This window comes from Clupea harengus, chromosome 2 (assembly GCF_900700415.2).
Source record: "Clupea harengus chromosome 2, Ch_v2.0.2, whole genome shotgun sequence".
Taxonomy (NCBI): domain Eukaryota; kingdom Metazoa; phylum Chordata; class Actinopteri; order Clupeiformes; family Clupeidae; genus Clupea; species Clupea harengus.
In genome coordinates, this window is record NC_045153.1 from 18,034,352 (window position 1) to 18,060,522 (window position 26,171).

General features: G+C 41.3%; 1 protein-coding gene across 11 annotated transcripts in view; it reads left to right on the top strand.

The window, feature by feature from the left end:
- The first annotated feature begins 3,041 nt into the window (after nucleotides 1–3,041).
- Nucleotides 3,042–26,171, top strand: part of neb (nebulin) — a 57,142-nt gene continuing 34,012 nt past the window's right edge. For 6 of the 11 annotated variants that reach the window (XM_031585072.1, XM_031585089.1, XM_031585081.1 and 3 more), the window contains exons 1-54: nucleotides 3,042–3,138; nucleotides 3,907–4,020; nucleotides 4,233–4,296; nucleotides 7,372–7,443; nucleotides 8,346–8,459; nucleotides 8,668–8,778; nucleotides 8,989–9,093; nucleotides 9,204–9,308; nucleotides 9,534–9,638; nucleotides 9,891–9,995; nucleotides 10,889–10,993; nucleotides 11,160–11,267; nucleotides 11,697–11,813; nucleotides 12,133–12,234; nucleotides 12,339–12,446; nucleotides 12,600–12,704; nucleotides 12,802–12,900; nucleotides 13,365–13,469; nucleotides 13,615–13,722; nucleotides 13,849–13,962; nucleotides 14,308–14,505; nucleotides 14,760–14,867; nucleotides 14,975–15,073; nucleotides 15,202–15,306; nucleotides 15,411–15,518; nucleotides 15,687–15,998; nucleotides 16,239–16,445; nucleotides 16,621–16,725; nucleotides 16,869–16,976; nucleotides 17,186–17,497; nucleotides 17,738–17,944; nucleotides 18,120–18,224; nucleotides 18,368–18,475; nucleotides 18,683–18,994; nucleotides 19,225–19,431; nucleotides 19,549–19,653; nucleotides 20,025–20,132; nucleotides 20,239–20,550; nucleotides 20,674–20,880; nucleotides 20,980–21,084; nucleotides 21,279–21,386; nucleotides 21,482–21,793; nucleotides 21,949–22,152; nucleotides 22,282–22,386; nucleotides 22,594–22,701; nucleotides 22,799–23,110; nucleotides 23,266–23,469; nucleotides 23,599–23,703; nucleotides 23,910–24,017; nucleotides 24,115–24,426; nucleotides 24,582–24,785; nucleotides 24,915–25,019; nucleotides 25,226–25,333; nucleotides 25,431–25,742. In XM_031585072.1, the coding sequence (XP_031440932.1) occupies nucleotides 4,252–4,296; nucleotides 7,372–7,443; nucleotides 8,346–8,459; nucleotides 8,668–8,778; nucleotides 8,989–9,093; nucleotides 9,204–9,308; nucleotides 9,534–9,638; nucleotides 9,891–9,995; nucleotides 10,889–10,993; nucleotides 11,160–11,267; nucleotides 11,697–11,813; nucleotides 12,133–12,234; nucleotides 12,339–12,446; nucleotides 12,600–12,704; nucleotides 12,802–12,900; nucleotides 13,365–13,469; nucleotides 13,615–13,722; nucleotides 13,849–13,962; nucleotides 14,308–14,505; nucleotides 14,760–14,867; nucleotides 14,975–15,073; nucleotides 15,202–15,306; nucleotides 15,411–15,518; nucleotides 15,687–15,998; nucleotides 16,239–16,445; nucleotides 16,621–16,725; nucleotides 16,869–16,976; nucleotides 17,186–17,497; nucleotides 17,738–17,944; nucleotides 18,120–18,224; nucleotides 18,368–18,475; nucleotides 18,683–18,994; nucleotides 19,225–19,431; nucleotides 19,549–19,653; nucleotides 20,025–20,132; nucleotides 20,239–20,550; nucleotides 20,674–20,880; nucleotides 20,980–21,084; nucleotides 21,279–21,386; nucleotides 21,482–21,793; nucleotides 21,949–22,152; nucleotides 22,282–22,386; nucleotides 22,594–22,701; nucleotides 22,799–23,110; nucleotides 23,266–23,469; nucleotides 23,599–23,703; nucleotides 23,910–24,017; nucleotides 24,115–24,426; nucleotides 24,582–24,785; nucleotides 24,915–25,019; nucleotides 25,226–25,333; nucleotides 25,431–25,742 (7,878 nt within the window). In that variant the 5' untranslated portion in view covers nucleotides 3,042–3,138; nucleotides 3,907–4,020; nucleotides 4,233–4,251. The remainder of the gene's footprint in view (nucleotides 3,139–3,906; nucleotides 4,021–4,232; nucleotides 4,297–7,371; nucleotides 7,444–8,345; nucleotides 8,460–8,667; nucleotides 8,779–8,988; nucleotides 9,094–9,203; nucleotides 9,309–9,533; nucleotides 9,639–9,890; nucleotides 9,996–10,888; nucleotides 10,994–11,159; nucleotides 11,268–11,696; nucleotides 11,814–12,132; nucleotides 12,235–12,338; nucleotides 12,447–12,599; nucleotides 12,705–12,801; nucleotides 12,901–13,364; nucleotides 13,470–13,614; nucleotides 13,723–13,848; nucleotides 13,963–14,307; nucleotides 14,506–14,759; nucleotides 14,868–14,974; nucleotides 15,074–15,201; nucleotides 15,307–15,410; nucleotides 15,519–15,686; nucleotides 15,999–16,238; nucleotides 16,446–16,620; nucleotides 16,726–16,868; nucleotides 16,977–17,185; nucleotides 17,498–17,737; nucleotides 17,945–18,119; nucleotides 18,225–18,367; nucleotides 18,476–18,682; nucleotides 18,995–19,224; nucleotides 19,432–19,548; nucleotides 19,654–20,024; nucleotides 20,133–20,238; nucleotides 20,551–20,673; nucleotides 20,881–20,979; nucleotides 21,085–21,278; nucleotides 21,387–21,481; nucleotides 21,794–21,948; nucleotides 22,153–22,281; nucleotides 22,387–22,593; nucleotides 22,702–22,798; nucleotides 23,111–23,265; nucleotides 23,470–23,598; nucleotides 23,704–23,909; nucleotides 24,018–24,114; nucleotides 24,427–24,581; nucleotides 24,786–24,914; nucleotides 25,020–25,225; nucleotides 25,334–25,430; nucleotides 25,743–26,171) is intronic. The other 5 variants (XM_031585077.1, XM_031585092.1, XM_031585122.1 and 2 more) reach the window with 5 other exon arrangements.

Here is a 26,171-nt window from a genome sequence, read left to right on the forward strand (position 1 = left end):
AATAAACTACCCTCAATGAACAAGTCTTCCAGTGCTGCAGGTAAGTTATGAAGAACTATGAATACTACATTTGATCATCACTCAGTTTTGTATTATATTATATGTGCTCATCGGTGCCATTTGTTAGCTATTTATAATGTCACATCAGTCATTTTTTAATACCATCACTTTATTTAGCACACTTACCTCAGTGATGAAGAGTTTTGTTTTCTGGTGAGGGGGTGTTCTGTTCGTGCCCAGCTGTCCTCTCTTCAGTGTGTCATGTTTTCCAGTGACTAAGCACCTCTGGTCTTGTTTTCCTGCTGCCCTGTCATCGTCACTCTCCATTTACTTGTATGTGACTGCATCTTTTATCCTTCCTTCACGGTCCCCCAGTCCTTGACCCATATAACTGAGGTCTTCAGATTGTCTCTGTAACTGATCGAATTGTATTCAGTGCACCTTGCATTGTGTTATACGTTTTAAAACAATAACCATAAATGGCCTCAATGATATTTGTCCCCCCCCCCCGCATAATAATAACCCTAAATCCTCAAATTGTGGCCGGGGCTTTTATTTACTTAGGCTGCACAGCGCAACGGCCTGTATTTGGTGCAGGCTTGTATTAGGGGCAGGCCTTTATTTCTTATTATATGCGACGGATCTTCAGAATGTTCCAAAAAGTTCCGTTGATTTGAATGGGCCACTCTAACGTTAGCAGGTCTGTAATTTCTTGATATTCACCACTGCGAAAAGTTAATGACCGCTGTCATTGGCAACGGGTTTTGTGCTTCTAATTCACATCTTTCATAGAAGTCCGGTCATTTAACGTAGTGGAAAGTCATTGTAACTTGAAGTAGCAGCCTCGGTGGACATGTGATTTCTAAGATGCCTAAAGTTGGCGAATTTTTGCATATTTTTTTTAACATGTTTTTTAAAAGTAAGTTGATTATCAATCAAGATACCAAGATATTTGTATTCCTTCACGATCTTGATTCTTTGATCAGAAATAAAAACATCAGGTTCAGTGTGAGACATAGCAACATAGCAACGGTTTTGGAAGTGTTAAGCTGTTTAACCAGTCAGACACATCAACCATGACCTTTGTAAGTCTAGCAGCGACCTCTACGTTATTCTTACCCCACCCAAAGATCACAGTGTCGTCTGCGTACATCAGAACCTCACAGTCTTGGCCCAGGAACTGGACCCAGGATTGAATCTTGGGGAACACCTGTAGACAGATTTTTGAAGTTGGATAATACATTGTTTATTTTAACACACTACTGAGTTCGAGTTGATAAGTATGATTTGAAACAGTTGGATGCAGCAGAAGAAGAAAAGTTAAACTGATCAAACTTAGACTGAAGTATGTTGTGGTTGACCATGTCAAACGCTTTCCGGAGATCTAGAAATATTGCACCCACAACTCCTCCTCTATCCATAAGGGACTTGACCCTTTCAATAAAATAGACCGTTGCAGTCTCGGTGGAGTGATTTGATCTAAAACCATGCTGCATGTGGTGTAAAAGCTGATTAGAGTTAAGATGATAAATGAGTTGCTTTACTGCTAATTTTTCCAAAACTTTGGACATTATGGGAAGTATACTAATAGGTCTGTAATTGGCTGCTGAGTGAGGATCACCATTTTTAAAGATAGGAACTAAATCAAACACCAAGACTTGAACATATGGTTTAGTCAGCCCTCAATTTCTTTTTATGTGTATTTGTATTTGAGATCCCTCCATATGCCATGGTTGACTAGCATTCATAATGTGATTACAGAGAATTTAGATTAGATTCATTACATAGTCATTACAGTGGTTCAGTTAACTGAGAGCATTGATCCCATCCATCTCAGCTTGAGAGTGCTGATGCTACGGCTTTCTCGGATGCAGAGCGTGCCGGAGGAGGAGGTGCGAGTGGGGGTTACGGTGGGGAGTGTGGGGGCGGGGTGGGGTGGGGGGATGCTCCAGGACCCGGCCAGGGAGGCATGCAGCTGCACCTGTCACTCACGCGGCTGCAACCTCGCTCCGCTGTGGCAGAGGAGAAATCCTGCAGACGCTGGGGAGGAAGAGGCTCTAGAGGGAGGGGGGAGATATGTGAAGGGGGGGGGGGGGGCGCAGAGGTGGGGCGGGTGGGTGGCCATGGAGAAAAATGCCAGTGCTGCCTCTTTTATAATGTCACCTCAGGCCTAGCAGAGTGGAACCATGAACTGGCTTCGTAAAGAGATAGGCGTCTTCTGGAAGTTTGTCGTATCATCCTGACTTCAACCATGCCACTGGGTGCACAGCAAATAAAAATAGGCCCTTGCTGTAGTATTTTTGAATCACCCCGGAATAGTTTTAATACTGTACTCATCATAATGAGACACACAAGCTGGGGAATGATGAGGCGTTAGTGCTAAAACAGCTGCTGTCTGCTTGCACACATTAAGGTCATTATTCAAGGTTATCACCTTAGCTTATAATTTGCAGGTATTTGTCAAGCCTTGGCCATCAGTGTGAGGAAATGAAAACAAGTGGGTTGCTCATCAGACACCAGCACAAATGTTTCAAGACCTACACCAGAAATGTAGACAAAACCACTGTGTTAGTGTGTGAATCAATTTATTGCAAATGGTCCTTGAAAGGAAATATTTCTCTAGTCACATTTTGTTTGTTTCCTTGAATAGGTCATTGTCTTAATCGGGACCCCTGGCTTTGACCTGGTTTCCAGCGGAACTGTAGTCATTGGCTCAGGGTCTTCAACAGATGACCTCAACGACTCTGGCCTTCAGGGTGTTTGTCCTGGACATGACTGAGGTCCAACATTTCCCTTCAGCTCACACTTCACAGATCGCCTGCCTCTAAGGCAGCTGATCATCAAATACCTCCATCCCTCGCCACAACACCTCTTTGTCAACCAAATATTTATTTTTTCTCAGGGCTCTCCTCATAGTTGAATCATAACAGATTTGCTGAACAGGTGCTCTTTTCTGACAGGATCGCTAGGTAAATTTAGCCTTTGAAACCTGAGAGCGGAGGTCCGTGATTGGCTGGCAGAGGCACATGATAACCAGGTCTCTGCCGCAGCTGTGATCTGTCGGCTTTGAGTTTCTCAGGAGGGAAGAGTCAGGCAGGCTCTGGAGGCTCGGGAATCGTTCAAACTTTTAAGTCACCGGTAAGCAGCTCGAGACCGAAAAGCACAGTAGAACCAAAACAGCAAAAAACCAAAGGCAAGTGGCTAGGCGGTGAGCTCGCCATCACTGCCATCATTGCCATCATTCACACTTTGCATGGCCTCTGCTTGGGATTGTTTTTCTTCTCCTGACTAACTGGACCAGTGGATGAAGTGGATTAAGGCTTGGTCTGCTGTCTTGGTGAACACCCTATGGAGAAGCTCTATAACAGAAGCATTTCCAATCAATACCGATTCCAGTCAAGAGCTCTGTGACTGGAATTAGATCAGTTTTGGGATACCCCACACAGGAGAACTTCCTTTCCACTTGCCACTGGGGGCAGGAGTTGGTTCATCCATGCACCCTCTTTATTTCTTTTATTTCTTTTTTCTTTCTTTTTGAGTACATTTTTAAATGTTTTAAAATTGTAATGTCTTGTCAGGTTTCTAAAAAAGGGTAGTCAGTTTGCAGTCCTATATTTAACCCTCCTGCCTCAGAAGGCATTGCTTCTCCTGCTAGCTAAACAAAGACAGCCAATGAGACTTCAGCATTAGCTTACATGACGAATAGCTGGAGCGCCTCAGGGCAGCTGTCGTGATCCTTCAGCCAGGAGGCGTAGCAGTTTGGGGCATCTTGGGTGTCAAACTTTTAACAGAGGCCTGCAGGAGAGAACTGTCCTCTTAGCTTCGTTTTCTGTTTTTTTTTGTTTTGTCACCTAGCTTTCAGAAAAGTGTGACAGCATTTTGTGACGCGTCTCTGTCTCTATCTAGGTTTGCAGAAACACAATAAGTGGAATATCTGTTTTTGGCACGTGTGCATGGGAATTGAACAGCTACCTTTCTGCAAAGTTGCTGGGAAATCTATCAGGTCTTCTCTCTGAAAAGGTATGTTTAGCATGTTAATTGATGTTGTCTTTTCTATTATGCCCATGTTTGCTGTCTTGCTTATGACCAACAGAATTCTTTGTCAAAGTGTTAAGCTTACAGTTATCGGCAACTGATATGTTTACTAAGCCGTATTTTGTTAGTATAACTTCACGGGTATGTCAGAGGTGCCTTTGGGACAGTGTGTGACTTTCTTCTTCCTCCCTGTACAGACCTTAGGGCTGTATCATTATGGAGACAGAGGAAATTGAGGAGGAGTTTGAGGAGGAGATTGAGGTAAGTTCTGATGGGTTCCATCACACCCAAAAAATGTGTTAATAACACAACCAATGAATGACCTCATCTCACAGGAAGCAAAATACATCTCATTCACCTTAAGCTTTCTGGATCGCTGTAGTGACTTAATCTAACACATCCCTCGGTCCCTATAGACCTGAGGCCCAATGGTGAGGATCTATGAATAGTTAGCTATGATACCAACTCAGTCAGCAGCGTCAGCAGCCAGTCATCTGCAAGCAGAGCTGGGTGTCATTTCATACAACCTCCTCCTTGGAGTCTCAGTGAACCTACCACCTACCTAAAGACATAGTAAATTAGGGTGTCGATAAAACCTTCACTTAAAGTCTTGCTTCTCTACAGTCTCCACAAAAAGACTCTTCGCAAGAAGCCTGAACATTTCTTTTTTAAACCCATTAGATTGAGTAGTATTTTTCAGGATCACAAAAGGGCCTTCATCGGCTCATAGAACTAAGAGTACTGAGTAGAGATATTTGTGACACTATGACTGTAACAATATCCCCACTCGATAAGCACCGCGATCACTGAAACCTATGAACAATACATCAGAAACTGAAGTAAAGTGGAATGCGTATACACCACACCAGAAATATAAATCCCTTATGATTATGTTTGCATTATGTACCAAATCTAATTTTTCTGGTTTTCTGAACCACGTACAACCAGACATGTTAGTTATGTTCACATTTCAACTTTACTGTGAAGTATTCTTACATGGACAACTATGAAGTTTGTTTGAATGGAAGTACCCACTGTTAGATATGATATTCTCATGAACATCATGTTCATCATGGACCATTTATACTAACAGTGAGATTACGTTCTGTTCACATGTAGTGCCCCTCATGGCAAGGAGGGGAAGATCTCCTTAAAGCTATATTTGGAGCTGAAATATGATTGACTAAGGTGACATTGTGTTAAATTTGTTTTGAATGGGCTGTTCCTATTGTTCAGGAACAGTATTTGTAAACAAAACAGACACCATATTGGAAGCATCATTTTGAAATTGGAACATTTGTCTCTGGACAAAGTCCTTTTCTATTACTATGTTTCATAGTTTTAAAAGCTCCAGGCTTTAAGGATTTCTACACAGCTAACTGCAAATTCGTGCAAATGTGTCTTTTTTCGCAATGTGTTTGTCTGAGTGTTCAATGGAAGAGTGAAAACAGAAGGCTGATACTTTAATTTCTGTTTCCTAGAGAAACAGGATTAAAGGTGGCCTTGTATAAGTTGACCATTTCTGGTGGAGATATCTTAAAGGGGATTGCAAATTGTAAGTTCATAGCACAGATATACTTTACTCAACTTAAACCTTTTATTGTTGGCCATTTTGGAGTCTCCTTTAACATATCAGCCAGGAAATGGTGCACAAGATTTACCGTCTTGTTTTAATTCAAAGATGGAAATCTTCACAGGGAGAAAACACTTTTAAGACACATACACTCTGGTTTCACTATTACTTTCATCCACACTTACGATCAACGCAAGGATCTATTGTCCTCAAAATAGTAAGTTGGCTTCAATCATGGGATGTATGGAATGTGAAGGAGCATACCAGATGACACTGTTTTTGCTTTTCACTAGTTTTCCACATATGTCAGGGATCAGATATTTCTTGTCATGTAAAGATTATGTACATTCTTGCCAGAGTCCTTTTTATGTCGGGAATCACTCCACTTCCTCTCTCCCTCTAGTTTTTCTAAATGATTTAGTTTTTTTCAAGAGAATCCATTCCCCCGATAAGGGAAAAGCGGCTCTCGGAGATAGTGCTGGCAGTGGATACAAATATAGAAGTGGACATTTACGGCAGACTCTCAGGGAGGCAAATGAGATGAGCTGTGCTGTAAATCACACTCCTGCTCTGCAACCATTAACGTCACACACAGAGAATGTGCGAAGGGGGGAGTAAGCATGGAGAAACCACCTGCAGAAGAAGGAGGAGTTGAAGGGGGAAGAGATAGTTTATCATCGATTTAATAGCCAATCATACCCCCTTTTCCACACACACCTTTCTGTTTCTGTTCAGCTCTGACGTCAGTAGGCAGTGCAGGAATAGAGTTCAGACAAGTGTCCTGTATGAGTCCTTGCAATTCCATAGGTCGTCATTAAGAAGCACCTTACAACTGCTGTTGAGTATACTCATGGTGTTTTGTTTTTTTGCCCAGCTCTGATTGCTTGATTTATATATATTGTGTCAGGCCTTTAGTAGAAGGTTCTAGAATGTTCTGAAATGGCCTTGTGATGGGGCTTTGTGAAGCAGCCTATTCTGGTAGATGTTTAATCACGTTGGTGTTCAATCACGATGTGATCCAATGAGCCAGTGTTAGAGTCAGTTGTTGCGGTGAAAGAGATCGGCCAGAGGTCATTAGAGTGAAACTTTTCTAACTAGCTATTTTTAGGAAATGGCCCTGAGGAGGTAGTTTTGTTGTACTGTGTATAGAATACTGTATCCTGTTTGAAGCATGCAAAGAAGCATCTAAACGCACATGTTTATGAATTTATCAAGCTGATACCATTTGGATATCTTGTTGAAATGACTGTCCAGTAGTGTCAGAATATTTTCGTGACCTCTAGTTTCTATTTATCATCACAACAATGGGTTTAGCTGTAAATAAGAATAGGGGTGAGGTCATCTGGGTGCTTAGATGTTCTGAGCAGTGGCAGTTCAGAAGGCTATGTCAGTCAAACTCAACACGCCAGGGCTATTATAGGCTCCTGTTCCCTCGCTGGAATAGAGAAATGGACACTGGTAGAATCCCCACTGATTACATTACGTATAGTATTGACATGTGTCCAATTTGTGGTCACAATTGCAAAATATGTAATTTCAGCTGAGAGATGTTTTAGGCAGATAGTACATTGTTTGTAACCAAGTATAGGTGGGGAGAGGCATTTCCCTTAAGTTGCCGATCTTTTGGAATGGATATAGGGCTGTACAGTTGAACATCAGCTATTGCATCTCAGAGCTGGGGAAAAAACACCACCATGCAGTTAATCTCTAAAGTTCTTGTATGATCCTTGTTTGAAACCATTGAGTTTGTCCCATATTTATAGTATGAGGAGGAGACAACGACTACTACGGTTACTCAGCAGGTTTCTCAGCAGTCCGTGGTCTCAGGGGCTCAGGTAAATGGCTTAATGCCGCAGGGCTTCCATAAGGGAGCTACGCCCCTGGTGCTTCCTAAACGTACACCACCTGCATGCTGCATGGGGGTTTTCTCATTAATAAACATCCATAATATATGATCATTTATATACACATGAAGATTGCCAGAGGTTTTTAATCTGTCTTGCTTATCTAATAATTTACAAGTCAAGTTATATGGAATATTGCTCAACAAAAAGGAGATTATTAGAGCAATGAGAATATATTGTTTGAGTAGAGCTATGAAACATTTTTGTAAGATAATCATTATATGTTGGTTATCAGCAGCTTTAATCCAAGTAATGAGGGGCTTTGATTTGTTCATGTCTGCATGCATATCATCCCTATAAAACATTGTGAAGTGCATGGGAACTTTTACTCATGGTCCACTGATCAGACATGTATTTTAAATGATCCATTGGTTTTTCCACGGACAGTCTGTACCCCTTTTCTGTTGTCTTGATGAGTTAATGCTCCGACACACACTTTTTATACCACTGATGAATCGCGTAAATTAGTATTTCCATCAGATGTGTTTTTTGTGAGTTTGGGTACAATTAATTTTATATGGGTCTGTCAACTCTGACTTGCAAGGTAAGATAAGATTTATATTAAAATAGTTCTTAGAGATGAGTAAACGTTGTAATGCATGACTATATAATATTCATGTGACATAAAAGACTTAATCTGCAATAGTGAATTATAAATTAAATTATAAAATGTACCAGACTGCATTGACATTTCATTACAAATGTTACATTGCTGGCCTGCAAATATCTTCATTTCATCTGTATATTCCATTTTGACATGTTATCCGTTAATGAGGACATATGGGCTTATCCATCACTATCTGTGGAGCTGACTGAACTCTGCCTCTCCTTAGGGAGCTGTTGGCCTGCCCACCCGCAGGGTCAGGAAGAAGGTCAAGGTGGACACCTCCAAGTTCATGACTCCTTACCTGGCCCACAGCCAGAAGATGCTGGATCAGTACAGTCACGTAAGACACCCCTCACTCACTGTCCCTCAGCACCCCTTCTCTTAGGCAAAGGATTTTTAGTGCTCTTAGCGTGATGCTAGCATGGCTAGCAATGCTACGGTCATGTAACACCTAAGATCTGAACCTTCGCTTGACTCCAAAGAACTCTGGACTGCAGAAGTATCTACTCAATGAATGTGTATGAATGTGATGCAAATGTGATTTCCAGAACAAGTACCGTGAGACCTATGAGAAGAAGGTGAAGGGTCTGCCTTATGCCATCTCTAGTGACACTCCTGAGATGATTCGCATCAAGAAGGCTCAGGAGCAGCTCAGCGAGGTACTGTATGGAGGACGCTCTCATCCGCACACTGTGCCATGTGCTGTTGAAACAAAAGACTTCCTGCCACGCTCTCTATTTTCATTCCTTGGCACATACCATAAAAAATGTCCGATATGCATTTCATCTATCTTTGCCCTGCCACTGCACAGCTATTTCACAGGTTAGGTCTGGAGTAGGGCTACCTCTTATAATATCTTTGCCTTCCAGGTCAAATACCGCATGGAGGGTTTAAAGTCAAAGACCATGAGCAACTATGATGGTGAGGCTATTGAGGTCGCCCACGTGAAGCGTATGACTGACCTGATCAGCAAGGTAAGTATTCACCCAACGTCTCAAATCGTTTTAATTACTGGGAAAAACCTCCCGAAAATAACACTTTCCACTGATAAAACTTTTAAACGCCCCGTATTGTTTTGCTACAGGTCCTGTACAGGCAGAAGTGGGACGAGACTAAGGACCGCTACCTGCTGCCTCCTGATGCTCCTGAGCTTGTTCTGGCTGTGAAGAATGCAGCAAACTACAGCAAGGTGGGTGCAAACCATCAGAAGGAAGAGTGTCACCATCTCCCGTCTACAAATATATATATATAAAGTCTACAGATAAAGTCCATAGACATGGGACCACAAGATAATAGAAGTGAACTTATTTGAAAAGGGACCATGGAGCTATCTATCTGACATTAATGACTATGGACTATGTACTGTGACGTCGCTATACTGTGAGGTTTGACTGGTCCTGTATTTGCTTTTCAGAAACTGTACACTGAGGCCTGGGATGAGGACAAGACTATGTTTTACCCATACAGTGACAGTCCTGAACTTCGTAGGGTTGCCAAAGCCCAGGAGGTCCTCAGTGATGTAAGTAGGCCATTAATATTTGCATACGCCATGCAATATTTCATTCAAGATTAAATGTGATGAGTGCCATATTGACTTACCAATTACGGTATAATTTAAATACTGCATTAAATGCAATTGACACTTTCCTATAAGAGTGCTTGATTGGCATTTTGTCTTTGAAATCACCCTGGTGTCAGGGGTTTCAAGAATGTGAGATGATTTGATGCTGCAGAAGTAACCAAAACACCCCCAATACCCTTTTCACTACAGATCCATTATAAGAAGGGTCATGATGAGCGCAAGGCCAAGTATACATCCTTGGCTGATACTCCGGAAATGGAGCTGGCCAAGAAGGTCTCCAACCAGCGCAGTGATGTGAGTTGTACCACCTTTCAACTACACACCGCTTGGACTGAGTATGCATCTGCTATTCCTGGGTCTGGTGCAACATTTTTAGATGTGCCCAGCAGGGTTTGTTTTAGGGAATGGCATACTTGAGTGATATATTTTATCTCTACATCAGCCCTTTGCCTGTGTGATTTCGATAGCTGATCTGTAACTGGGTTTGCCACAAGTTCCCAGCAGTGTACATGCTGTGGAGAAGGTCTGAAATACTAAGAAATGTAATACCTTTTGACCACATAGTTTTTTTTTTATTTTAATTTTTTTTTAAACTCCATATGTGGTATTTGTGGGCTGTTAATGGTGTTAATGATTTCTCTTAACCTTTTAATGGTCTCTTCGAACCATTCAGAGCACACTTTGTATCATTAAATCTTCATTCAAACACTTTTTTTTTTATTCACATAATCTTATTGACCCATCTGTGACAATTGGTTGAAACATAATACACACAAAAACCTCAGTTTTAAAATATAATACCCACCCACCGCCACCCAGCGAATGGGATTGTGGGAGAGTGTCTAAGCCCTGTTGGCTAGAGCTGTCACCCACCACCAGATGGGCACTTCAACAAGCCATGGGCTCTGCCGTCCCAGAGAGACAGACAGGGATATCTCCCACCTGCTGCCTGATATTAATAGGGAGCCACATATCTGTCCAGACTGTGCTAAATAAAGGACAACAAAGGGCCTCAGGCCAGGAAACATGACAGCAGAAAAGACCCTTCTGTCTGTTTCACTGTAATGAATTCCATCCATAGTTGTTTCCCCAGAAAGTGCAATAAAGTACTTGTAAACGAATATGAAATATCAATTTTAATCTAAATACATCCTTTGTTTAACAATTAATAATGTGTGTCTTTACAGCTCAAATACCGTGAGGATTACAACAAGAATATCAGGGGCAAGTGGTGTGAGACCCCTTACTTTGACGTTGCCGTCGGAAGAATGGCCATGGACAACCTTAGCTCCGTAAGCCCTTTGGACCTGGGATAGTCCATTTTCATGTTTATGAAATGTTGTACAGTAATAGAAGTGGCATACATATAATCATATTTTATGTTTTTTTTGTAATACAACTGTGAGTATTCTTTACTGATGTTCCCACTCGTCGGCTTACATCATCTTTCAACTACAGAAAAAATACACACAACAGTATGAGGACGCGAAAGACCAAATCTACTTCATGCAAACGGACACACCAGAGTACGGCACTCGCAAGAAGGCTGGCGTCGCTGCAAGTTCGGTGCGTGTTCCCCCCCCACCGTGCACACACTCTTTCATCGTTTCTCTTCCCCTCCTTCTGATTCATCCTCCTTTTCATAACCCACCACTCATAGTTCAGGCTCTGTTTTGACCAGTGAGCCTTGACGCAACAGTCTTGTGTGGCTCGGAGGGAACTGTACCAGACCATGCCCACCTGAGATACGACCATGCCCACCTGAGATATGACCCTTTTGGTGTCTGGAATATAAATGCCAACCTGGATTTGCTGGCTAGCCAGAATATTAGCCGCACAACAATAAGGCTTTACAACATTAACAGTACTTTTAATCTTTTGGATGGAAGATCTGGAGTGACTCCTTTCATTGACATGTATTGAATCACAATGAATCACTGTATTTTCATGACCCCCCTTACCAAGCTGGTGCCTTAATATGGTTTGTCTTTATAGGTGAAATACAGGAAGGACTACGAGAAGACAAAGGCAGTGGCCGGCTACAACGTTCTCCCCGCCACAGACAATCCCCTACTCCGTCAGCTGAGATATGCCGGCACTATCCTTAGTGATGTATGTGGTCACTCTTTCTCCAATATCACCATTATGTTCCCAGTTTTGAGTGCATTTGGAAAATGTCAAACTATAAATGTGATGAAAATGACACTTGAACATACAAACCACAAGTGCACACATACACAGATTTGAGACACTGCATAAAACTGCCCACCAAATGGGCAAATGCATATCTAAATGTAAATAAAAATTGCATGATAGTAAAGTAAGATTTAGGCCCAATCATCAATTAAACCCCTTGCCCTCAAATTCAGATATACAGGTGCACAATGATAGTAGCTAATGAATGTTATTTTTGTTGTCCTCTCCTGTTTAGAAAGTCTACAAAGCCGGCTATCAGAAATCACGGGGATCCAGCATCAACTACTGTGACACACCCAAGTTCAAGATGGACAGTATCCTCAAGCAGTTTAGTGGTGTGAGTTGGGAAGTTTTGTGAATTACTGTTGTGTTCCCTGAATTGAAAGACTATTTTTAATGGGTATTTAGCTTTGATTGTAATCCTGTCACTCTCTTATTCAGGCGCAATATACAGAAAAGTACGATAATGAGACGAAAGGTCATTATATCGGCAGCTATGAGGACATCTTCATGCGCCACTGTCAGAAGATGGAGGAGATAAAGAGCGAAGTGAGTCACCTCCTCCGGTGTGTCTCCTGTAGAAAGTAAATGGTTCAGAGGAATCCAAACCTAATGAGTTTTAAATTATATATATTTTTTTACTCTTCTATTTGCAATTACATCATCAGTCATGTTAATGTACTCCCACCCTCCCTTTTCCAGACAAATTATAAAGCGGATTATGAGGACATAAAGACAAGGTGTTTCTTCCCTCAAACTGTGACGCCTACATATGAAGTCATGAAGAAGTTGGACCAGTGCAAAGATGTGAGTTGACATTGGTGATATATATATCTACAAGTGTAGTTGTTGAATGATATTTGTAGATAATTGAGTTTTGTCCCTGTGTGGTTTTCTTTTGCAGAAACAATATCGCCAGCATCCAGACACGGTCAAATTCACGCAAGTGTCAGACTCACCTGTCATGGTGCAAGCCGGAATTAACGCCAAGCAGCTAAGTGACGTATGTATCCTATGTGCACTTTTTTTCATTTAGCCTGTGCATACACTAAAACTGACATATTCAAACCTGGCTGTGTGAGAGAGTAGTAGATTAACACTGTGATTGAATGATGATCACAGAGAAGCACTCAAAACAGTTACCATGGCATTAGGGCTCTTTCATCTAGGATGTCTCTCTCCCCCACACCTCAAAACTCTTTCATGGCCCAGCTGTCTTGCTCTGGATGCTATGGAAACCAGAGCAAGCAGCTTTTTTATTTTTGGAAACGTCTTCGCAGATTGCCCAAAAATACACCAAGGGAAAGGCCAGTCAGTCAGGCAAAGAGGTTTTGTTACAAAATCTCTCAGTTTCCTGGGGAGTACTGCCACCTAGTGAAGCTCAGTGACATGACACCTAACAGTACAGGAAATCTGAGAGTGTCCAGACCACTGTTTTACCATCTCACTTCCATGTTTTTTTTGCAGCTCAATTACAAAGCAAAGTATGAAGAGACAAAGTTCAAATCTCACCTACCCCCGGACTACCCCTTCTTTATTCAGTCAAGAGTCAACGCTTTTAACCTCAGTGATGTAAGTATGAGTACTTCTTAGTGATGTCCTTGTGTTAAATGTATGTGTACTTTTCTTACAACCCCTCTCTCTATGCATACACACTTCATATGTTTACAACATATGCACTCCATAAGCAATAAACATGTTTTCTGTTAATTTTCAGAATTGTTACAAATATGACTGGGACAAAACAAAAGCAAATAAATTCGAGGTGAAAGGGGATGCCATTTCAATCCTTGCTGCCCGTGCCCATACAAATATTGCCAGTGATGTGAGTATTCTGACCTAAACAAATTGAGTTACAGGAATTGTTCTGTCTGGTTGGTCTGTTACATTACATTACATTTTTTGTTTGTTTGGAGGAAGTTACATCTGTTGTCGGTTGTGTTTATTCAAGGTCAAATATAAGAAGGAGTATGAGAAGAATAAAGGACATATGATTGGTGCCCTCAGTATCAAAGACGACCCCAAGATGATGCACTCTATGCATGTCGCCAAAATTCAAAGTAATGTAAGTTGCAGCATTATGACCTGAACGTATGTGGACTTTGTGTATCAATAACCTATATGATGCAAATCTATTTACATATATGACGTAATTTTAGTTATACACAGGCAAATATGTTAAATTACTTGTGCTATTGGTTGGGGACATCCCATAGCATCCAAACCTCTCACTGTCAGACTGTCAAGTTCTCATACCCAACAACCTAGTATTATAACACAACAGGGCGCACTACAATCATCATACAAATACTTAACAACAACAACAACTAAGGCACATTTGTGAGCATTTCCACTGGGGTTGTTTATACTTTACCTAAGTGATCACTTAAAATCTGCATTATCTCCACAGCGGGAGTATAAGAAAGACTATGAGAAGACAAAGACCAAGTACGCCACCACCCTGGACATGATGATGGTCACTCTGGCTAAAAAGTCCCAGGGTATCGCAAGTATGGCTGGCTACAGAAAAATCCCCACCAACTACCTCATGCCATACAATAGTATGAGCCTGGAATTGGCAAAGAATGCCAACTTCATCCAGAGTAATGTAAGGATATTTCTGACTTTCCCTCAACAGAGATGCACCACTGTTGTGTTTACCGATTATTTGGATACTATACTGTCAACTAATCTCTCCTCAAGTCTCTCCCATATATTATTTGAAATGTATTTGTTTAACATAATATGAATAATGTTCACAAACACAATTGATGTTGTATTCCACAATAGCGCAGGAAAACACGATCACTGTTGTGTTATAGCATGTTCTTGAATGTCCACACACTAATCTTCCAACTCTAGAATGAATATAAGTCAGACTACAACAACTCCGTCAAAGGAGCTCCTTGGCTGCCCTATGGGTCGTTGGACTTCGAAAAGACAAAGAAGGCTGGAGAGATCTTTAATGAGGTAAGATGTAGTTTTAATGTCTAAATAATTATGAAAGCAATTTAAATTGTTTATTTGACATTGACAGATCAGTACATTTCTCATGTTTCTCATGCTTTTAACCCTAGAAAAAGTACAGGCAGCATCCAGATACCATTCCATTCACCGCTATTGATGACCATCCAATCATGATGCAGGCCAAAGTTAACCAGATGTTGAGGAGTGATGTAAGTTCTTCCGACATTTCACATTCAGAATTTACCTCTCCTTCTAAAACTTCATGAATAGTTTTCTTCTGTTTTGAACAGTAGTACCAGTAGCCTCTCTTAGAAAACAATGTATTTCTTCTCTGTAGCTTCACTACAAAAGTGGTCTGGAGGAGATCCATCAAAAGTACTCCTTACCTGCCGATGTCCCACAGTTCCTTCAAGCAAAATCCAATGCTTACAACATCAGCGAGGTATGCTAGTGTTCTGAGGCTCCTTATGATTTGGACCAAGGCATTCTTTGTGTTTCAGTGCTTACTTGACTGTTCTTGAATTGGAATTTCTGTTATTCAATCAGAAATATTACAAGATGGCTTGGGGAGAGACTATTGCAAAGGGGTACGATATGAAACAAGACGCTATGGCTGTCCTCGCCGCTAAAAAAGCCACTCACGCGGCTAGTGATGTAAGTACCTCCCTGTCATACTTTTGATTAAATCATTCTTCGCAAAGGTATTCCTCGTTATTAATTATTGTGATATTGAACATAATTCCGTATTGGCAAGGTAAACATAACATTATATGCATTCAGATGAAAACAGCACACTGTTTGACCAGTTTTGTTCCCTCACAGTACCAATACAAAAAGGCGTATAACAAGGCAAAGGGCCACCACGTTGGCATCCGCAACATAAAGGACGACCCTCTGTTGGTGCACTACATGGCGGTGGCCAAGATGCAGAGTGATAAGAACTATACAAAGGACTACCACAAGTCCAAGCTGAAGTACAGCTCCCCTGTGGACATGATAAGTCTGACTCATGCTAAGGAAGCTTCAGCTAAGCAGACCAATGCCGGTTACAAGAAAGTAATTCACAACTACACCCTCCTCCCAGATGCGATGGGCCTGGCATTGGCTCGTACCATGAACATAAATTCAAGTGATGTAAGTTATGTACAAGTCAATGTTTCAATGTTTGCAATAGTTCAGTTGGTGTACATTGGTTGCTGACACACACTAAATATGTTGTGGACTCGTACAATAACTGAGATTTAAAGTACCTAACCTTAAGCTGCATTTTAGTCAGTTACATAAATCTAGATTGTGATGAGATAGTGATTTCAGTTTTAAGGGGGCAACAAAAAAATTGCCTAAGTCTTATCCTGACACCCCCTCACCTTACAGAACAACTACAGGTCTGAGTACAACAACAATTTCAGGGGGTCAGGGTGGGTCCCCATTGGCTCTATGGACGTCGAGTTGGCAAAGACTGCAGGTAAAGCCATGGAAGAACACTCCTACCGCCAGCATCCCAGCAACTTCAAGTTTACCAGCCTGACAGACAACATGAACATGGTCCTCGCAATGGCCAACACCAAGCAGCTCGGACAGGTCAGTGTGTTTAAACACAAGACAAGGATTCTATAATGATTTTGAATGATCATTTTAACACACATAATAAGTGTAACGTGCATAAGATTAAATTCACTCTGGAAGTATGGAATAATCTGACGCAGTCAGTTATAAAGCAGGTGGTGATAGTTTTGCCTTCATGTCTACATTTCAGGCTGCATACAAAGCTTCAGGTGAGAAGTTCAAGCACACCTACAACTTGCCTGCAGACTGCCCGGAGTTCCTCCAGGCCAAGTTCAACGCACAGACAATGAGTGAAGTATGTATGCTTGGGCAATGACCCAACATGTCCTTTGCATGTAAATGATACATGCAAATCCCACCATAGCTTTTCATAGTCCACGTTTTGAGCAGGTTATTGATTTTTAACTGCTGCATTGATGATGTGTATTTGAATTCCAGCATCACTACAAGAGCAAGTGGATTGAGGATATTGCCAAGGGTTATGACCTGAGGAATGATGCCATTTCAATCATTGCTGCCAAGAAAGGAAGACACATGATCAGCAATGTGAGTTTGATGTAGATTTATGCCTTGTTAGTTCATAACTAATTGGTTATGCAGATTGTTTTAAACAATAATCCCATGTGTGTCCTCTAAATGGAAGTGATGTAGGATGCTCATCCTCTTTAAGGTTGTTTCTGTAAAATTCCCTGTTCCTTCTACTGTTTCATGTCATGTTTTTGACCTGATGACCTTACCATAATTTCCCCCTACAGTTCCAATACAAGAAAGACTTTGAGAAGGCAAAGGGCCACCAGATTGGTTGCCGCAACATTAAGGACGACCCGCTGTTGGTGCACTACATGGCAGTGGCCAAGATGCAGAGTGACAAGAACTACACAAAGGACTACCACAAGTCCAAGCTGAAGTACAGCTCCCCTGTGGACATGATAAGTCTGGCTCATGCTAAGGAAGCTTCAGCTAAGCAGACCAATGCTGGTTACAAGAAAGTCATTCACAGCTACACCCTCCTCCCAGATGCGATGGGCCTGGAATTGGCTCGTACCATGAACATAAATTCAAGTGATGTAAGTTATGTACAAGTCACTGTTTTAATGTTTGCAATAGCTCAGTTGGTGTACATTGGTTGCCGACACACACTAAATATGTTGTGGACTCGTACAATAACTGAGATTTAAAGTACCTAATCTAAAACTGCATTTCAGTCGGTTACATAAATCTAGATTGTGATGAGATAGTGATTTCAGTTTTAAGGAGGCAACAAAAAAATTGCCTAAGTCTGATCCTGACACCCCCTCACCTTACAGAACAACTACAGGTCTGAGTACAACAACAATTTCAGGGGGTCAGGGTGGGTCCCCATTGGCTCTATGGACGTCGAGTTGGCAAAGACTGCAGGTAAAGCCATGGAAGAACACTCCTACCGCCAGCATCCCAGCAACTTCAAGTTTACCAGCCTGACAGACAACATGAACATGGTCCTCGCAATGGCCAACACCAAGCAGCTCGGACAGGTCAGTGTGTTTAAACACAAGACAAGGATTCTATAATGATTTTGAATGATCATTTTAACACACATAATAAGTGTAACGTGCATAAGATTAAATTCACTCTGGAAGTATGGAATAATCTGACACAGTCAGTTATAAAGCAGGTGGTGATAGTTTTGCCTTCATGTCTACATTTCAGGCTGCATACAAAGCTTCAGGTGAGAAGTTCAAGCACACCTACAACTTGCCTGCAGACTGCCCAGAGTTCCTCCAGGCCAAGTTCAACGCACAGACAATGAGTGAAGTATGTATGCTTGGGCAATGACCCAACAACTCCTTTGCATGTAAATGATACATGCAAATCCCACCACAGCTTTTCATGGTCCACGTTTTGAGCAGGTTATTGATTTTTAACTGCTGCATTGATGATGTGTATTTGAATTCCAGCATCACTACAAGAGCAAGTGGATTGAGGATATTGCCAAGGGTTATGACCTAAGGAATGATGCCATGTCAATCATTGCTGCCAAGAAAGGAAGCCACATGATCAGCAATGTGAGTTTGATGTGGATTTATGCTTTGTTAGTTTATACCTAATTGGTTATGCAGATTGTTTTAAACAATAATCCCATGTGTGTCCTCTAAATGGAAGTGATGTAGGATGCTCATCCTCTTTAAGGTTGTTTCTGTAAAATTCCCTGTTCCTTCTACTTTCATGTCATGTTCTTGACCTGATGACCTTACCATAATTTCCCCCTACAGTTCCAATACAAGAAAGACTTTGAGAAGGGAAAGGGCCACCACATTGGTTGCCGCAACATTAAGGACGACCCTCTGCTGGTGCACTACATGGCAGTGGCCAAGTTGCAGAGTGAGAAGAACTACAAGAAGGACTACCACAAGTCCAAGCTGAAGTACAGCTCCCCTGTGGACATGATGAGCGTTACTCATGCTAGAGAAGCTACAGCTAAGCAGACAAATGCCGGCTACAAGAAACTAATCCACAGCTACACCCTTCCCCCAGATGCTATGAGCCTAGCGCTTGCTCGTACCATGAATACTAGCGCTAGTGATGTGAGTGCAAATCTGAAACACGACCATTTTACAGAATATGCACACATCAAACACCTAAAGCTATACACATACACACACACACACACACACACACACACACACACACACACACACACACACACACACACACACACACACACACACACACACACAAACACAAACACACATACCAAAAGTTATATCTAGGGCTTTTTGTAACCATTCCTGCAATATGTTCCTTCCTTTTTTAGTATGAATACAAGGCTGAATACAACGCTAATGGGAAAGGACTTCCATGGGTGCCTATAGGCTCCCTGGCTGTTGATTTGGCAAGAGTTGGTTCGGAGATCCAGAGTGAGGCGAGATACCGCACTCACCCTTCGGTCTATCCATTCCACAGGCTCATGGACTCCATGGATATGGTTTTGGCCACTACCAACAACCAGATCATTAACAAGGTACAGGGTTAAATCTAGAAATTCACCTTCAGATGTATATATACATGTATACATATATATTAGATGAAGTGCCTTGTTTGTTGCTTAAGCTATAGTTTTCTATGCGTTTCATTCCAGCAAGCCTACAGTGCCGCCTGGGAGAAGGATAAACTTAAGATCCACGTCATGCCTGACAGTCCTGAGTTTGTGCTGGCAAAGGCGAATGCAATCACAATGAGTAATGTAGGTATCTCTCTATATAAGATTATTACATGCACTACAGTGGCTAGGTTTTTGTAGCTAAACACAATTGGCTGCATTTATATTTTGTAAAAATTGTTAGATTTAGCTGAAAAACCTTATTCTTCATTTTAAGCATTCATTATTAATGTTATAAATGTTTGGATACATTTTCTTAGACAGTTTGGATAAAAGTTTCTTCCAAATACCTCACCTTAGGCTTCAATACACAGGTTTTCACATATTAAAATGGCCTTGTTATAAATTATTTGCAGTAATTCACATTTGCACTAATATTATATTAAACATAGTATTTTGTTAGTGTACATTTTTCATTTACTGCATTGTAAATCATGTCATTTCCCTGTCTCTAGAAACGTTACAGGGCTGGCCTGGAAGGAATGGCGAAGGCTGGCTACCATATCGCACCTGATTCCATTTCTGTCGTTGCTGCAAAATCTGGCACCAAAATAGCAAGTGATGTGAGTGAACTTAATTTCAATGTTAATATAATTTTTTTCCAATCAATAAATATATTCTGGAAGGCTTGTCATTGATTTTGATAAAATATCTGTAATGCTATTGCAGTACAAGTATAAGCTGGCTTACAACAAGGGAAAGGGCCACCACATTGGTTGCCGCAACATTAAGGACGACCCTCTGCTGGTGCACTACATGGCAGTGGCCAAGTTCCAGAGTGAGAAGAACTACAAGAAGGACTACCACAAGTCCAAGCTGAAGTACAGCTCCCCTGTGGACATGATGAGCGTTACTCATGCTAGAGAAGCTACAGCTAAGCAGACAAATGCCGGCTACAAGAAACTCCTTCACAGCTACACCCTTCCCCCAGATGCTATGAGCGTAGCCCTTGCTCGTACCATGAATACTAGCGCTAGTGATGTGAGTGCTAATCTGAAACATAAACATTACACAAAACATATACACACAAAAAAGCACCAAAATTCACAATTCATAAAAAAAATGTATTAACATTTTTGCAATTTCATCCTTCCCTTTTTTTAGTATGAATACAAGGCTGAATACAACAGTAATGGGAAAGGACTTCCATGGGTGCCTATAGGCTCCCTGGCTGTTGATTTGGCAAGAGTTGGTTCGGAGATCCAGAGTGAGGCGAGATACCGCACTCACCCTTCGGTCTATCCATTCCACAGGCTCATGGACTCCATGGATATGGTTTTGGCCACTACCAACAACCAGCAAATGAACAAGGTACAGGGTTAAATCTAGAAATTCATAGAAATATGTATATATTAGATGAAGTGCCTTGTTTGTTGCTTGAGCTATTGTTTTCTATGCGTTTCATTCCAGCAAGCCTACAGTGCCGCCTGGGAGAAGGATAAACTTAAGGTCCACGTCATGCCTGACAGTCCTGAGTTTGTGCTGGCAAAGGCGAATGCAATCACAATGAGTAATGTACGTACCTCTGTATTGTACAGAAATGGCTTTAACTCTTAGTTAGTGTCACCAATTAAAAGTGTGAATAACTAACACTGTTAGCTACAGTAATGTAGATATCTCACACACCTTTCACATAACTTCAGTGATATTTAGAAAATAAAGAGGATTTTTCTTGAGATACATTTTTTTTGTTTGTTTCATCTGTCTAGAAATTGTACAATCTTGCCAACGAACAAGCTAAGAAGAAGGGCATCCATGTGCGTGCTGATGCTATGGCAATCAAGGCAGCCAAGGCCACCACAGCTATCGCTAGTGATGTGAGTAAAGTCATATTTGTGCTAATGGAAATGGAAGGCATCATGAATGCATCTAATATTCAATCCTAATATTTATTGATCTGTGTTTTCTGTAGTTCAAATACAGGGCTGGCTACCGCAAGCAGGTTGGTCATCACATTGGAGCCCGCAGTGTCCAGGATGATCCACTGCTTATGCTGGCCTTGAACTCTGCCAAGATTGCTAGTGATGCTCTTTACAAGAAGGACTTCCACAAGTCCAAGACAAAGTTCAATCTTCCTGTGGACATGATGGCCTTTGAGCTGGCTAAGAAGAATCAGAAACAGGTCAATGATGCAGCCTACAGGACTCGCCTTCATAACTGGACCTGCCTGCCCGACTCCAGTGATGTTGTCCAGGCTAGACACGTCTATGACATACAAAGTGATGTGAGTTTGCATTTACAGTTATTGGTGTATCACACAATGCAAGTCTCTGTGTAAATCATTTTACAATATACTGTACAGCTGTAAAGACAGCCATAATGACTGAATTCTGTAGTGCATTTCCTTCAAATCATTCCATTATTTCGCTGTTCCACCAGGCTGTGTACAAGGCTGATTACAAAATGCTACAAGGTACAGGATGGGTACCCATTGGCTCGCTTGATGTTGAGTTAGCAAAGAAGTGTGGAGAGATCCTGACTGACCATGGGTACCGTCAGCACCCCAGCAACTTCAAATTCACCAGCAAAACTGATGCTATGCCAATCGTGTTGGCTAAAGCCATGAATGACAATATGAACAAGGTAGTATATCTCTTCTAGACTTAATTAGCATGAGTAATGTGAAGGGGGAATAAGTAATTATCTCCTTTAACACTCTGTCAAGCTTCCAGTTGTTCTTCTTTGGTATTAAGTCTTTGCACATTTTCACAGCAAAGTTATGTCAAAGCTTGGGAGAAGGACAAGACGACGGTCCATATCATGCCAGATGCTATGGATGTGGTGCTGGCCAGAGCGAACAAGGTCGCCTACAGTCAGGTAAACCAGCGTCAAAGAGGCATAGATGTGTCATTTCCGTTTAACTTACAATTAATTACAAATATTATTATTATAATTTATTTGTTTTGCAATGTACTGTATATCTAAAAATTCATTTTCAATTCACCTATCTCCCAGGTCTGTGTAACATGTGAAACTGTTATTGCTTGCATAATATGACGTTTTCCTTTTTATTTTGTTATCCAGTCAAAATATAAAAAAGCTAATGAAGAATCCAAGAAGAAGGGCTATGACTTGCGCAGTGATGCCCTTGCTATTATTGCTGCCAAGAAAGGCAGGGAGATTATCAGTGATGTAAGTATTTCACACCACACAGTTGGCGAGCATGAATGATTTACTGTAGCAATTTTAAGCACAATGACATATTTCTTAATTTCATCTTCCTCTTTAGTACAAGTACAAGACCGGCTACCGCAAGCAAATTGGCCATCACATTGGAGCCCGCAGTGTCCAGGATGATCCACTGCTCATGCTGGCCTTGAACTCTGCCAAAATTGCCAGTGATTATCTTTACAAGAAGGACTTCCACAAGTCCAAGACAAAGTTCAATCTTCCTGTGGACATGATGGCCTTTGAGCTGGCTAAGAAGAATCAGAAACAGGTCAATGATGCAGCCTACAGGACTCGCCTTCATAACTGGACCTGCCTGCCCGACTCCAGTGATGTTGTCCAGGCTAGACACGTCTATGACATACAAAGTGATGTGAGTTTGCATTTACAGTTATTGGTGTATCACACAATGCAAGTCTCTGTGTAAATCATTTTACAATATACTGTACAGATGTAAAGACAGCCATAATGACTGAATTTTGTAGTGCATTTCCTTCAAATCATTCCATTCTTTCGCCGTTCCCCCAGGCTGTGTACAAGGCTGATTACAAAATGCTACAAGGTACAGGATGGGTACCCATTGGCTCACTTGATGTTGAGTTAGCAAAGAAGTGTGGAGAGATCCTGACTGACCATGGGTACCGTCAGCACCCCAGCAACTTCAAATTCACCAGCAAAACTGATGCTATGCCAATCGTGTTGGCTAAAGCCATGAATGACAATATGAACAAGGTAGTATATCTCTTCTAGACTTAATAAGCCTGAGTAATGTGAAGGAGGAATAAGTAATTATCTCCTTTAACACTCTGTCAAGCTTCCAGTTGTTCTTCTTTGGTATTAAGTCTTTGCACATTTTCACAGCAAAGTTATGTCAAAGCTTGGGAGAAGGACAAGACGACGGTCCATATCATGCCAGATGCTATGGATGTGGTGCTGGCCAGAGCGAACAAGGTCGCCTACAGTGAGGTAAGCCAGCATCAAAGAGGCATAGATGTGTCATTTCCGTTTAACTTACAATTAATTACATTATTATTATTATAATGTATTTGTTTTGCAATATACTGTATATCTAAAAATTCATTTTCAATTCACCTATCTCCCAGGTCTGTGTAACATGTGAAACTGTTATTGCTTGCATAATATGACGTTTTCCTTTTTATTTTGTTATCCAGTCAAAATATAAAAAAGCTAATGAAGAATCCAAGAAGAAGGGCTATGACTTACGCAGTGATGCCCTTGCTATTATTGCTGCCAAGAAAGGCAGGGAGATTATCAGTGATGTAAGTATTTCACACCACACAGTTGACGAGCATGAATGATTTACTGTAGCAATTTTTAGCACAATGACATATTTCTTAATTTCATCTTCCTCTTTAGTACAAGTACAAGACCGGCTACCGCAAGCAGATTGGCCATCACATTGGAGCCCGCAGTGTCCAGGATGATCCACTGCTCATGCTGGCCTTGAACTCTGCCAAGATTGCTAGTGATTATCTTTACAAGAAGGACTTCCACAAGTCCAAGACAAAGTTCAATCTTCCTGTGGACATGATGGCCTTTGAGCTGGCTAAAAAGAATCAGAAACAGGTCAATGATGCAGCCTACAGGACTCGCCTTCATAACTGGACCTGCCTGCCCGACTCCAGTGATGTTGTCCAGGCTAGACACGTCTATGACATACAAAGTGATGTGAGTTTGCATTTACAGTTATTGGTGTATCACACAATGCAAGTCTCTGTGTAAATAATTGTACAATATGCTGTACAGATGTAAAGACAGCCATAATGACTGAATTTTGTTGTGCATTTTCTTCCTATCATTCCATTCTTTCGCCGTTCCCACAGGCTGTGTACAAGGCTGATTACAAAATGATGCAAGGTACAGGATGGGTACCCATTGGCTCACTTGATGTTGAGTTAGCAAAGAAGTGTGGAGAGATCCTGACTGACCATGGGTACCGTCAGCACCCCAGCAACTTCAAATTCACCAGCAAAACTGATGCTATGCCAATCGTGTTGGCTAAAGCCATGAATGCAAATATGAACAAGGTAGTATATCTCTTCTAGACTTAATTAGCCTGAGTAACGTGAAGGGGGAATAAGTAATTATCTCCTTTAACACTCTGTCAAGCTTCCAGTTGTTCTTCCTTGGTATTAAGTCTTTGCACATTTTCACAGCAAAGTTATGTCAAAGCTTGGGAGAAGGACAAGACGACGGTCCATATCATGCCAGATGCTATGGATGTGGTGCTGGCCAGAGCGAACAAGGTCGCCTACAGTGAGGTAAGCCAGCATCAAAGAGGCATAGATGTGTCATTTCCGTTTAACTTACAATTAATTACATTATTATTATTATAATGTATTTGTTTTGCAATATACTGTATATGTAAAAATTCATTTTCAATTCACCTATCTCCCAGGTCTGTGTAACATGTGAAACTGTTATTGCTTGCATAATATGACGTTTTCCTTTTTATTTTGTTATCCAGTCAAAATATAAAAAAGCTAATGAAGAATCCAAGAAGAAGGGCTATGACTTGCGCAGTGATGCCCTTGCTATTATTGCTGCCAAGAAAGGCAGGGAGATTATCAGTGATGTAAGTATTTCACACCACACAGTTGGCGAGCATGAATGATTTACTGTAGCAATTTTTAGCACAATGACATATTTCTTAATTTCATCTTCCTCTTTAGTACAAGTACAAGACCGGCTACCGCAAGCAGATTGGCCATCACATTGGAGCCCACAGTGTCCAGGATGATCCACTGCTCATGCTGGCCTTGAACTCTGCCAAGATTGCTAGTGATTATCTTTACAAGAAGGACTTCCACAAGTCCAAGACAAAGTTCAATCTTCCTGTGGACATGATGGCCTTTGAGCTGGCTAAGAAGAATCAGAAACAGGTCAATGATGCAGCCTACAGGACCCGCCTTCATAACTGGACCTGCCTGCCCGACTCCAGTGATGTTGTGCAGGCCAGACAGGTGTACGACATGCAGAGTGAAGTGAGTTTGCATTTACAGTTATTGGTGTATTAAACAATGCAAGTCTCTGCGTAAATAATTGTACAATATACTGTACAGCTGTAAATACAGCCATTATTACTGAATTCTGTAGTGCATTTCCTTCGAATCATTCCATGCCACTTGCAAAGTGACGTACGTTTTTTAGGATTGTTTTGTACGTTAATTTATTCTGGATGAGCGTCTGTTTATTTTATGTGTATATCCACTTAAACAGCCCCTCCAGGATCTTGCGATGGTTTGTTGTGATTGTTGCAGCCAAAAGTGACTGAATTTGCTGTGGGAACTTCAAAATCGTGGTTAAAAATGATGCAGTGATTTTGAGTTAAATGAAATCAATTTCAAATATTGCAGAAATTCTACGAGTTTGCGTTTTGTTGCAGAAATATCGTGGTAATAAGAGAAAATTGC